Source organism: Aphis gossypii, chromosome 2, assembly GCF_020184175.1.
Source record: "Aphis gossypii isolate Hap1 chromosome 2, ASM2018417v2, whole genome shotgun sequence".
Classification (NCBI taxonomy): Eukaryota; Metazoa; Arthropoda; class Insecta; order Hemiptera; family Aphididae; genus Aphis; species Aphis gossypii.
Window position 1 is genome coordinate 813,485 of NC_065531.1, and position 14,658 is coordinate 828,142.

Consider the following 14,658-nt stretch of genomic DNA (forward strand, 5'->3'; position numbering starts at 1 on the left):
CGAAGACAAATTATAGGTATTATATTATTACAGTAACTTTTATCATGTGTTATACGAAATATTGTATTACCTATATCCATCACGATATTGATAAATACAGTTTATGTCAAGGACAAATAACAATCACTCGTCTTTTTTTCTCCCAAATACTATAACGTTTTTTTCTCACACGTTTTCAGTCGAAACCTGCATTCGTTATTCGTCAAACGACAAACGTAGTTCTGCATCAGCAGTATCTATATAAAATAATGTCACATTAAGCTTTGTATATACATACCAATGATTATGGTAAAATAAGATATATCATCGAATCGTATCATATTATTTTAGGTTGGTGTGCCCATGTATAAAACATTTAGAACATTTTTTATAGCAACAGAACGCAGAAGAAACTAGGGTAGGTAGGTATTCATTTAAAAACTTCCCTGTTGGAAGTAAACTCGCCGTCGGCGGTCCATTCAAGTATTTAACAATCGTCTTTTTATACTGTAGAATAATAATGTATAACATAATCTTATATAGGTATCAATATATAAAGGCGGGCAGATAATATATATATAACTATTAATTTCAACGGAATTTACAACCCCAATACAAACTATTTATCGAAACGTCAAATATTTTTATAAGGTTATACGTATTATACCGGCCTATATGACTATAATATTATGTATTTTGTCTCATGGCAACTGTGCCTTAAGGTATAGGTGTGTGTAACTGTTTAAGAAAATAAATATGTCCAATAACGTTTATATATTATATAACCAGATAAATGTGGAACAAACGGTCGACTCAAATATTTCTATATAATAATTCTTTTCTAGCATTCAATCTGTATAGATGACCTTAGTCCTGAATAATGAATTAAAGGAAAATTTAAATAGAGGAACATAATATTAAATTATTAAACATTAATTTTAAAAATTGAAGAATTAATAAAGTTTTTACTACAAAATACTTGTAGTTCGTGATTTTTACAAATGTATATACATATGATATAACAAAAATTATACGTGTGTATTTTAATATTTTCATACAAATTTTAAAACAACTTATGTGCATTTTGTATTGAATTTTCAGGTATATTCTTACCCAATACAGCAATGCCCATTCATAAATTTGGTATCGGAATTTCTAAAACAAAATATCGAATAATTCAAACTTCAATCTTCTTTAGATACCTCAAATCGATATTTTAAAAATTATACCATGTTTAGATGTTAATAAAATTAACACTTGATGGAAATTTTAAGTTTCTTCAGTTATTCGTTTTTGAGTTATAATTTTTACTAATTTAGCGTAAAAATTGTTGTTTTTCCTTAATTTATGTTTTTATTTTTATCGGTACTGGAAATAGTACTGGGACATTTTTAAGTTGACCACCTCAAAGTACCAACTAGATCCAATTTGCTATCTAAAACTACCCTCTAAGTTGAAAATCAAAGCATTTTAACTAGGCCCCTAAAAGATAATGATATAGATAGAAAAAAAACATACATCATTGTAAAATCAATAAATCCATCATTCAGAATCTAAAAGGTAACTCAAATTTGTAAATACATTTTTTTTTATAGGAATAACGCTTTTTGTTAATTTTGTAAGACATAAACCCATTATAATTATGCATTCAGTTATAATATATGTTTATTAAAATACGACTTCAACGCAGCAATTGTTTGCGGTGTGTACGCCAGCTGTGGTCTGTGAGCATACTATAATATCTATACATTTAAGTAGTATTATACTACTATGATTATCATGGTGTGCGACTCACGAATGAGTGTGACTGATTATAATAATATGTCATATATATTTTAATATATATAATGTGTGCGTGTGTAAAGGTGATGACCGTTGTCGCCGATCAGTAATTTGATACTATTCAACGTATTGCAAGTAATGCAATAGTGCGCATGCGTTGTTCTCTACATGATGGTGAATACTGAATAATATACAAATATAATAATATTACAGTTAAAGTACTTTAGGACGATGGTTTACGGACATAATAGATACCTAACTAGGAATTTATTATGTGCAAAGGTGCTCACAAAAATTTTCACCGAGACGGCATACCTATATATCTTTATAGACTTTTAGAAATATACCCTAGACAAACATAACTGGCCAAACATAAAGTATGGTGGGCTACTCCTTCGTGCAGGCGGCCTTGATTATGACATTATGTACTATGATAGTTTTATTTTTTCTCACTTTTTTGTACTATAATAACATATCGTGTGACGAAAAAGATTGAACTATTGTGTTAAACCATATAGGCTCAATCGAAAATCCTTTATGTTTAGGTTGTATATATGAGATGTTTAAATTTGTACCAGATGTCCGAGTGGTTGTGTCGATATACAGATAGATATTAGAAATAACTATTAAAAATAACCAAGAGTACTTCTCCGCATACTATTTTTTAATATAAAAGTACTGATATAGGTGTACTTGATTAATAACATGTCATTACATCCACGTAATCACGATTCTGATCACTTCCTACTTATAATACCCATAATATTTTTGTATTTGTATAATTGAGCAGATATTTTAGTTATTGCTCGATGCTTGTATAGGTATATACTGATATATATATATTGCTAAAAATGTGAATGATACACAGTACACTTTTCTCATATTGCTTATAAACTATAAAATAAAAGAAATGTATAAACTAGGTATGATAAATTATACTACCGTAGCGTGTTACCAAATACCAATGATAAGTTATAGAATCTGTATGGCATTATGGCATCATTAAAGGTAGATTGTAGATAGGTATATCAACATCTTTTATCTATTAATTAAAAATAATAATTAAGTAATACACATTTAGTATATGCGTCGTTATGTACTAGTAACTTAGACAGGAATTTTCATTGGGGGTAGGGGATACACATATATACACATATACTCTCAAAACCTAGCTAATTTTCGTAAAAACAAAATTATTTTCTTTTTTTTTATCGATATAATGTATAAAGTATATTATATGTATAAAAAAAGGTCATGGGGTCATGGGGGGATCCATCCCCCATATCCCCCATGCCTATACGCCCATGTTAGATACATAATACAATAATACGTACATTAATGTCTAAATTAAAATTAAAAATGTATATAGTTTGTATTATATATACCTACAAGTAAAACCAATGAAGTTTTCTGATAGTGGCAAATTGCAATGTAATAAATACATCGTGACTTATACAGAAAGTCGTTCAAACGTACATTAAGATAGTTATTCGCTATTCCATGTCTTTACGATGCACAAATAGGTAATACCCATATAGATAGGTGATACGTATGGTTAGGTTAGGCTCTATATCATTTTTGCGTGTTCTAAATTTTTTATGTGTTTTTTTAAAAAAAAATAAATGTTTGAGTTATGGTTTTTTAATGCATTAAATTCGCAGTTCTATATAATTATTATTGGTTGTTTAGGTACAATTATTAGTCTGAAATAGCAATAATAAAATGCTTCATAATAAACCAGAAACTGGAAGTTTGAAAGCTGTTATATAATAATAATAGTGTTACTAAAATTACTAACTCTAAAATTATTTTATTTGTATTAGGTAATTGTTTAAATTATAACTAAGTTGAAAATATATTTGATTTTTTTTTAGACTATATAAATATTGGGGAAGTATAAGAGGACAAAAATACTGAAGGAGCAAACCTTCCACGCAAGCCCGGATTAAGGGGGGGCAGAGAGGGCCATGGCCCCTGGCCCACAGGCCATAACGGATATTAAACAATAGAAGGCCCCTGTAGAATAGTTTTTTTTTATTATTAAATCAGAAATATTTGGATATACTAATAATAGTATATTTTGTAAATCAAAAGAAACATGTACACTGGTTTATAATATATACCTGGTTTATATAAGATAAAATACAAAGATTTGCAATGATATAAACTTATATCATTATTATTATAATACATTAACGTTTCATATAAGCTATACCATACATCCATACCTATTTTAAATTGTTCTGCTGAAAGAGTATTCTCCAAATTAGCTCGTATAAAAAACAAGTATGGAACAAACAGTTCTCAAGAAAATTTAAATGGTTTTATGGTTTTGTGTACAGAGAGTGATGTTTTGGAGGTAATTAACACCCAGGATATAATTAAAGAGTTTGCTTTCCAAAAATCAAAAAAAAATTATCTATACGAATATAACATTTCTATTTCTGTATTTTAAAAAAGTAAGATATAAATTTATAAATATAATTTTTTTTTTGTCTGAAATATTTTTATTTTTGGGTCACCAAAATTTTGATTATGGTTATGGGCCCCTAAAATTGTTTGGTCTCGGGCCTAAAATTATTTTAATCCGGGCTTGCTTCCTCTAACCTTACTTAAAAAACTTTGCAGCCCTCTCAAATTTAAAACTTAAATTATAGATAATATGGTTTTATATTATTTATTATTATATTTATGCATCCAGTGTATTGTTGTTGTTCACTCGATCCACTCGTGTGGATGATCCACATGACTGCAATTTCAAACGATTTATCTTTTCTATTAATTGCACTAAAAATATAAATTGTTGAATTTTTCAAAAATAATAAAAAAAAAATTACAATTTTCAAACTACCTAACTTACTTACCTAAGTACTTAAGAAACTACCTAAATATAAATTGTTAACCATTTAAACTTATTATTTCATTGTTTGTATAAAATAAGTATTAAGTATTAACACTATTAATTATTGCTATAATTTTATTTGTATAATTTCAGTTTAGTCATCATATATTTTATACTATTAAATTCAATATTTTATAATGTAGGTACTTTCTTTGTAAATTAACGAATCGCGGAAAAAATGACCACGGAAAAAAAACCCACGGAAAAAAAACCCCCCAAAAAAAACCTACGGAAAAAAAACCCAAACTAAAAAACACACGCCGGAAAAAAAGCCCACAGAAAAAAAGCCCAAAAAAATATGTTATACATAATATATTTACATTTATTTATAAATACATATTTTAAATAATATTTACAGTAGTAAAATATAATACTTTATTAAATTATACATACATACATACATACTTTTTAGCAATTCAATTAAATTTTATAATGTTTTAACTTAGCTTTTTATTAATTATCATTATTATACAGTTAAGTTAATTTTAATTTTTTTATGTATAGATATAGCCTACAAGTTATTATTATAATTAACCTTATAATTCAACAATTTAATATTGTATAAAAGTAGTATTAGTAGTACTAATAGTATTAACTATTGATTGTTATCGTTTTGACACTATTTTATTATTGTCTCAAATGATAAACAAATGTAATCAATGATTATTAATTAACCCTTAATCAATGTTGATTTTGCTTAAATGAGTTTAACTTTTTTTTTATAGACTACTATCGAAAATTATTTTTTTAAATTATTATATTATTTAATTATTATGACTATGCGATCTCTCGTATTATAATTATTAGTTATTATTATGTTACCACAAACGAAAATATTTTGTATTTTTAATATTTTGTTCCTATGTTCTATTAAATAATTATATGATAAAATTATTTTAAAAATATTATTATTTATTATTAAAAATATATTATATGATTGTAAATCCATTGTATAATTAACAATCAACTACAGTTTATAAAATATTTCATAATATAAGATTACAATGATAGCACTTTTTTTCCATGGGCTTTTTTTCCGTGGGTTTTTTTTCCGTGGTCATTTTTTCCGCCTCCCAAATTAACATAACATGGGTAATTACATATTTTATTATACGATTTGTCATTTGAATTTATGTCTCCTATACAGGCACAGTCCTTCACAAACCTTATTTCCTTAAATAAATATATAAAATACACATAAACATAAACCCAGCGGTGGTGTCCAAAAAAAATAATTTGGTGTTGTTAATAATAACCATAAGTCCAAAAAGGCTAAAAAATCATTATTTTTTCTTTATACTTTATTTGTAACTTATACACAAGTATTTAAAATTTAAATAAATAATATTTTTTATATTATTATTTCGTTAGTTCGTATAATGCGACAAATGCGTTATCACTTATCAGAAAACGAAACGATGACGACGGCAAACAAGATGAAATTCTCGGAAGGGAGGTATTTATGCGTATAATATAATTATTGGAACAGCCGCCGCCGCCGTGTATACACTGTGCACAAGCGAATATGTGTAACAATTGTGTTTGGCGTCGTACACACAGCGCCCTTCAGGCGCCGCTTTAACTGGCGCCGAAACGTCGTGGCGCCCAGACACCAACCGCCACGATCGCTGTGTAAAAGGCGGTGGTAGCGGCGTTGTCGTCCTTACCGATTTTCATATTTTCCTTTTTAATACTTTATAAACATATAATATGATTTGAAATTTGAAGGAATCGATGTATAATATAATATCTCGGGGGTCATATCTATTCTGTGTGGTCATATAGAGGATAAGTCCCCCCCAATGGCCTTTATTCAAAACTCAAATAACTAGCGTGATCTTATTATTGGAGTATTTTTTATGCACTAACCTAAAAACAACATAATAAGTTGCAAATATGTGTTTCATGAATATTTGTGATAGGGAATTACTTTTTAATGTTATTTTCGTATTCGATTAACAAAAATATATGACTAGAGTGCAACTCGTGACACTCGTGTAGTTCCTAGTGGAATTCAGTACATACCTATTACTAGATACATAGAAACCACTATAATAGTTTTGGTATTGGTTTTGTAAGTTTAGTTAACATTTTCCATATTTTAGATATTGAGCGGTGGAGAAATAGGCGGAAATCAGGAGGGGTGTCTTGCGGGGACTAATCCCCACAAAAGTTTAAGATACAGCTGCTCTAGTACAGTAGTACCGTAAAGATGTAATTAGCATAATAGGTATATCACTTAGCCCTCCCAGAAATGTCATCAAATTTCCGCTTATAGGTGGAGCGACGAATGTATAATATTAGTACACATTTTATGCTGTAGAAGAAATTAGAATGCTTTGATAAACGGATTCTGGTAACATATTGAATGTAATTGGAAGATAGGTACTTTGAGAGTTACAAAATAAAAATTATTCAATTTATAGCCGGGGAAGACTTAAATTTACGGAAAAATGGTAGTATAGTCACACAAACATTGACAAAATTTATTTAGCTAGTTATTTTATTGTATTTTAAAAACAAATAACAGATAATAAGTAAAAATTAAGATGTATATCAAATATTATATTAGCATTTTCTGAACAAAGTGTACTTTTAAAAATCTATTAGCACTTTTTGAGCTGATAATAGGAATTTGAAGCATATTTATTGGGTTTTTTTCAATATAAATACTGATAAAATTATTTAGTATGCTAGGTTAAAAAATTTGAAAATTTAAGTTAATAAGTTTTTCATTTTATAATTCAAAACCAAAGTTCAGACTTAAGGCTGAAACTACATTACTTTTTTTTTTTTATAAGCAGGTGAAGTTAAAATTACAATGAAATTAGATAATACTTATTCATATAAAATAATGACTTCTTAAACAATTTTTGTTTTTTTTACTGTAATACAAAAAATAATAATTTTAGACTTTTAAATTTCACTGTACCTTACATTGATATTTTTTATTCACAATTTGATATTCAATAGTCAAAATACTAAGGTAAGTTTTATTTAAACTATTTTATAAGCATTACAATTTTTTTGATAATTTTAATGATTGTTCATTAGCTTACAAATTTATTACAATATTTTCAATAGACCCCTAATACAAGTTAATTCATTAACGAAAAATTGTTTTGTAAATAGTTTACCTATTCGTAAAAATTACTTAGTCAAACTACTTATAGATTCATTTTAAGTTTTTTTACCATGAACCTATTCATATTGTTTTAAAGTAGGTACATAAGAGTATAGGATATTGACTTATAAGTTAATAACAGCTTGATGTTAGTAATATTATAATAATTATTATTACAGAGTTAATATAAGTTATAATAAATATTTGTATACAATTATTTGTTGGTAAAAATAAATGGAACTATATAAAAATAGTATTGCTATTTATCAGCTAATAGCAGTATCCTTAGAAATATAGGCTGGCATACTGTCTCCACTCAGAATCAATATTCATTATAAAAAATGTTGAAAAACTTAAATATTCGAACAATGGATAAATTAACCAATGAATAATTAATATGCATACAATAAAATTTTTTAGAAAACGATAAAATATAGCTTTTTTTACCTAGAATTATTGGTATACTCAACAGTCAACATGTACTATACAGCTAATAAAACTAACTGAGGAATTAAAGCTAAATTCCCCATATTTAAAAAATTATGTGTTGTTTATTATTGTTCTTTTCAAATTTATGGTTCGGCATGAGATTTTGACATATTATAACAGTATAAATTATAATCATGAGAACAAATTGCTTTTGTATCATTCAAGCCATTTTAAGACTTTAAGAGTGTTTTACAAATCAGTAGTGTTAAATGTTTAAATTTACAACTCATTCAATGTTTCAACTTTTATTATTTTTTTTTTAGAAGAGATCTCAAATTTTTGTTTTACATATACTATTGATGAAATTGGACTTGACTGTAGTACTATAATATTATGATAATCTTAATATTAAAAACAAAAAGTATAAACTATTGTTTATTAAGTGGATAATATGAAATTTTGTCCTGATGAAAAAAATATAATATTTTCACTAGGATTATAATTTTAGTAGTTGCTTCTTGTTTTAAGTAATTTTAAATTTAGTAAATTTTGTTTTGAGATCTATTAAAAGTATTTATTATTACCACGTATGTACATAACTATAACATGATAATTTATTAAGATTAAAATATTTTACAGATAGTTAAACGTAGAATAAAAAGACAAGTAATTCCAAAACTTATAGATGACTGATTTAATTGGTAAATGTATACATATAATAATTTTAACAATAAATAATATATAACTAATATCAACTTATTTGTTTTCGTAATTTATATTAGGTGATTACACAAGATCGTGAAATGTACCATTAACAACAATATAATAAAGACAATTGGTTTTATAATAATTTATAGCAAATAGGTAAACATCAATAATTATTATTTTAATATAAATATACATGTTATGTATTATATTTATATATTATATATGTATTTATGCATATGCATTGATAATATAAAAATAAAGATAAATTAATATAATAGAATATTTAAAAATAATAATAATAATAATGGAGAAATACATGAGTATTTTGGGATAAATAATGAACTTTAAAAATTATGATAAACGCATAAATAAATAAATTAGAATATTAAATTTATGACTCTGTATATGCTTCCAATATATTTCCAGCAAATTCTAAAATATGAATTGGTTCTTTACGTTTGTTAGAAGCCAAATCACATTTGTTATTAGAATTGGGTCAAGCTATGGCTTTAGCTTCAGGAATAAACGCTTGCCAATGTTTAATAATCTAAGAAAAAAGGTTTCATCAAATTAAAAGTATATTCAGTATAATATATAATGTGATTTACTAACAATTTTTATTCTTTTATTCTTTAATAAAAACATTTTTCAACATTTTATAACACTTAATAATCTAACCTAACCATGGCCAAAAGAAGAAGAAGAAGAAGAAGAGAAGAATAGTTTAGGCCAGCGATTCTCAACCTTTTTTCATTCATGTACCCCTAGACCTCTCTCACCACCATTTCACGTACCCCAAATATCAATTTAGAATATAAACAAACGAAAAATTATTTTTTCGCGTACTCCATAAGATGATGCCACGTACCCCTAGGGATTAGCGTACCCCAGGTTGGGAACTGCTGGTCTAGGCCTTCATATAATTAATTTATATTGTTTTAGTTAGTTATTAGTTAGTATAATTCGATATTTGTTATTTAGTTACATTTTTAAAAGGTGTATACTTGTTTTCATTAAAGACGTCACCATATGAAAAAAAAAAGATATGGACAAAAATTTAGAGAAAAAAAAAGGGGATAACCATTTGAAGTTTGTATTACTAAAGGACTATCGGGGCATTAAATGGTTCAAAAATTTTATGAATTTAAAAATATGGTCTTCTCGTGTATTTAAAAGTTTTAAAAATCAAATTTTGAATTATTTCCCTATTGGAGAAAAAAGGGGTTGGTGTCCTCAGTGAAGCACCCAGTGGCGGATTTATGGCCATATAATAATATATTTTAAAATACTATTATATTAATATAAGTGTTTTTATAAAAATATTGAGCTCCCCCAAAAAATCCTAGATCCGCCACTAGAAGCACCCCTATATATATATATTTCAATTATAATACTATTGGTATGCGATAAAAAGGAGTTTCAAAAATTGCATTTTAATTAAATTTTATAAAAAAGGTCAAATTACTGAAATTAATTTAACTATTTAAGTATTAAAACTTATTGACCAAGGAAGTTTCAATCTTAAATATTTTTTACTGTAAAGTAGTAATTTTTAATTAAATACTTTTTTTTATCGGACAATAATAATATAACAATAACTTAAACATTTTAAGACAATAATGTTACCAGAGTTTGATGGTTAATCATTTCTTCAAGATATGATGATATAACTGTCTTAAATTCTTTGATTCGGTTTATCTCAAACTGTTCAAATTCTACTTTAATGGTTTTAGAAATCTGATCAAATTCATCTTGACATCTGGATAATTTTGCTTCCCACTAGAAACAAAGCAATAATTATTATATCAAGTTCTTACAATATGGTAACATTATTTTTATTGACTTTACCTCGGACACTTCATTTGTAACTGAGCCTACTTTGTCCAAACGTCCAGTAAGTTCAAACTTGGTTTTTTGTTCTCGTTTTTTTGTTAATATCATTTGTGCATGTTGCATATTTTGGTAAACTTTAACTCGTTCATGAAATACATTCTAAAAAAAATTAAAGTAAATAATTTTAATAATTATACTTAATAGTATTATAACAGTGGTGCCAAACTTGAGGGTTGAAGTCTGATCATGACTATACTATTTTTTTTAGTGGTTATAGAGTATATCTTACTGGTATATAAGTAAAGAGTGAATTAATCCTATAAACTAATATTAGTGGGATGGGGTAGATGATAAAGTTTAATTAAATAGGGTGGCTGTTGATCAGATTATTCAACATTTTGTTTGAAACCACTGGAATTATAGAAAATTAAATAAAGTATAACATACTTTTACAGCTCCAATAAGGCCAATATAATCCTTTAATAGTTCACAAAAAATAGAGAAATCTGTATTAGCTTGTTCAGTTCTTACCGATTCAACCTATAAAATATAATTTGAAAAAAGAATAAAACAATTAATATGATTTAGTAGTGAGTTAAAACATTTTTTCATTATTAAAAATAATTGACCAAAAAAATTTAATTTGAAAATTTTTGTAAACAATTAAAATGAGTAAATTACACATAATAATAATATTATTACTATGAATTATTTTATAAACTGATATAAAAAAATTTCAGGATAAAAAATCATTTAAAAGTGTGTATCACAGTTATAAATTTGTGATTTGTGGTGTTGATTTATATTTAACCTTTTCAAATACATCGGCAAGTTGTGATAAAGCACGTGATAATCCAGTATGTTCTTCACAATTACTCAATACTGCAGCAGATTTTGCGAATGATCCACTTGAATGAGCTAATTCTTTACGATTTATCACTAATGATTCAACAGCACCATGTAAATTACGAAGTTGCAAATCCAAATTCTCTATTTGTACTTCTTTTTCTTCAAACCACTAAGAATAAATTGTTATTAATCAATTAATAATAATAAATAAAATGAATTAAACTATAATTACGGGTTCATTTTCATCCATTTTATAAGTTATTTTGTTAACGGTTTCTCCAACTTTATTAAAAAGTCTCATAACACCAGCACCACTTAATGCAGATGTACTAGTCGCTTTTGGAAGTTCACAGTCTACACAAGTTTTATTTATGACAAATTATTATGAATCAATACCAATTATAATATAAAAAATACCTTGTTCTAGGAAATCACAGAAGCATTTATCATTGCGAAGAATTGGGTGTAGAGCAATCCTTTTTAAGAATCTTTCTAACGCCAAACGTCTTTTTTCAATGAATTCTGCTGATGTTGCTTGATCTGATTGATTTCCAGATATTTTAATTCTGGTTGAACCTTAATAAAATTTTAAAATTATAAATTATTTTATTTTATGTACACACACTTTTTTTATGCTGCTTATACCTAACATATTTTTTTGAGGAGCAGGGGGTATGAGACGCCCATTTCTTAAATATTTTTCAGTTAGTTTATTATGTAATCCTAGAAAATCACTAAACCTTCTAAGTACTGCCATATTATTTGTTTTAAACATAGTCATATTTGTACGGGTGACAATTCTATATGCAACATAGGAGCTCATGCCTTCGCCAACCTTAGTAGTCTCAGATATAGATATTTTAATAAAACCGTTTTCAATATTTTCAAAGTTTATATCATTATTAGACACATTTGGCATATCATCCACTTGATTATTTTTTTCAGTAACTGAAGGAGTATCGTTTTCTTTTAAATTAATTTCTTCTTCAAATCCATTAGAAATTACTTTACTAGGCAACTGTTCCACCTATAACAATAATAAATTTATTTGAGTTAAACATAGGTACAGTTAATAAATAATCAACTAATATAAATTAAATAAACTATCAATCTTCATAAATATATAATATAATTATATAAATGTTAATGGGTACAAAAAAATAAAAAATAAAACATGAGGTTGTGAAACTTTATAGAATATAAACAAGATAAAACATTTTATTAACATCATAGTTGTAACACTAACTTTCATTTTGTTGGAGAATTTGGCATAATACTTAATGAATAAAACTAACTATGAAGAACTTAAAAATATTAACTTATTATAATAGCAAAATTAAAATATTTATATGTAACAAAGCCAGTTAACTGTTTAATGTATAATATTAAGTATTATAGCTAATAATTGTTCAAATAAATGACTGGTAATTGATATAAATATGTAATAGACATAAGTCATTTAATTTTTTTAAATAAATAGTGAAAAATAAGATAAATTACTGTTGTTATCCATTGTTTGAATTTGATACAAAATGTTAAATGAATTATTATTTCTAAAACAAGATAGATACCATTTATACTATATTAATATAATTAAGCAAAAGAGTTTATACGTTTGAATGCATTAGTTTCTAAAACTACCATTTGGATTTGAAATTTTTTTTTACACTTTATAACTAAATTCTTAAAGGAAGTTATACATTATTTAACATTATGTAATGGCCCTTAGAAGCTGGCAAAAATAAAAAAATGTCAGAGAGAGCACAAAGTGAAAATAAATTAATAGTGCGGGCTGCAGGTGAACAATGTGACAAGTTAGAAGCCGACAATATTAATAATGTCAGTAATGATAAAAACAGTCCCATATAAGAGCTAAAATTTTTTACAAGTAACAAAGCACAGGGACAACTATAAAGGTAAAAGAAACTGTAAAGTCTATGAATGAAAAGTATTAAATAAGAAATTTAATAGCATTTGAATCACATAAGAGTTGTTGTTTTTAATTGGCAACATAGTAGCAAAAGGATAGCTAGTACAAAAATAAAAATATACCTAACATGTATAAAAGAAACAATATAAATAATTATCCATTTTTCAAGTAACTGATTTAAATAGTAAATTATATTTGACTAAAATACTTTTATGAAATATACTGTTTTAAATCTTTGCTTAAAGTGGGAGAGTTTTATTTAATTGATTAGGGTTGTCCCCTATGTGAATTCAGCTACATTTACTGTACCTAAATTAATATAGTTTTTATTAGCCTAAATTGTAATTCCATGAGCCCAACAACTTTTACTAAAACTCACCTCTTTATGATCATTGATTAGCGGTACATCTGATTCAAGCAGCGTGGATGATTCTTCGTTTAAATTGATATTGGTCAACGGTGGAAGAACTGTTGATGATGACACAAAAAGCTCTTCATTGCGCAGACTGCTAAGATCCTAATAACCAATTAAAGCACAAAAGTTTTGCTTGAAACCATTTTCTTTCCTCTTAGATACGCCCCTACTAAAATCATGGTCACTCACGTCTATTGTTGAACTGAAGATATCGTCGTCCTCATCATCGACTGGATCGTCTGTGGCCATCATGGGCGGTAATTTTTCGTCGGTCATAATCTAAAAACTGGAGAGAAAAGTCCAGTGGCGAAAGTAACTATACGTCTGGACTTTGTTTGTCGTCACTTTCAAATACGACAATCAATGAAAGGAAAAAGATGAAAATTAAACGAATAAACGAAAATGCGACTTCGAACCGATTACCACTACAAAATATGAATGAGACGTGTGTATAATATGAAATCACAGCCAAACTAGTATACACAATTTGTAAGGCAGTAGTAGTTCCAACTGTTTCAAATAGTCTCTGGTCTGTGGATACCGGATAGTGGATAGTGAGAAGACAAGTGGGTACTGGCTGTGTAGTGTAAAATTTAAAGTTTATGGTCTATACTCTGTCTATACGACAAATAGTAATAATATAATAATATCTATCACGTCTGCAAAACGCCCGTATTCATTTTGTGGTGATAACGGATGTCAGCAGA

The 14,658-nt window shown here is 26.7% G+C and overlaps 1 protein-coding gene across 1 annotated transcript; it reads right to left on the reverse strand.

Moving 5' to 3' along the window:
* Positions 1–8,966: 8,966 nt before the first annotated feature.
* On the reverse strand, positions 8,967–14,600 carry LOC114132722 (sorting nexin-2-like). Its single transcript, XM_027998262.2, has 10 exons — positions 14,141–14,600; positions 13,916–14,053; positions 12,252–12,633; positions 12,024–12,182; positions 11,839–11,960; positions 11,569–11,775; positions 11,205–11,297; positions 10,773–10,916; positions 10,551–10,703; positions 8,967–9,471 (listed from the first exon to the last, which is right to left on the reverse strand). The coding sequence occupies exons 1-10, from the start codon at positions 14,225–14,227 to the stop codon at positions 9,421–9,423; spliced, it is 1,536 nt and encodes a 511-aa protein (XP_027854063.1). The 5' UTR covers positions 14,228–14,600; the 3' UTR covers positions 8,967–9,420.
* Between the last annotated feature and the right edge of the window lie 58 nt (positions 14,601–14,658).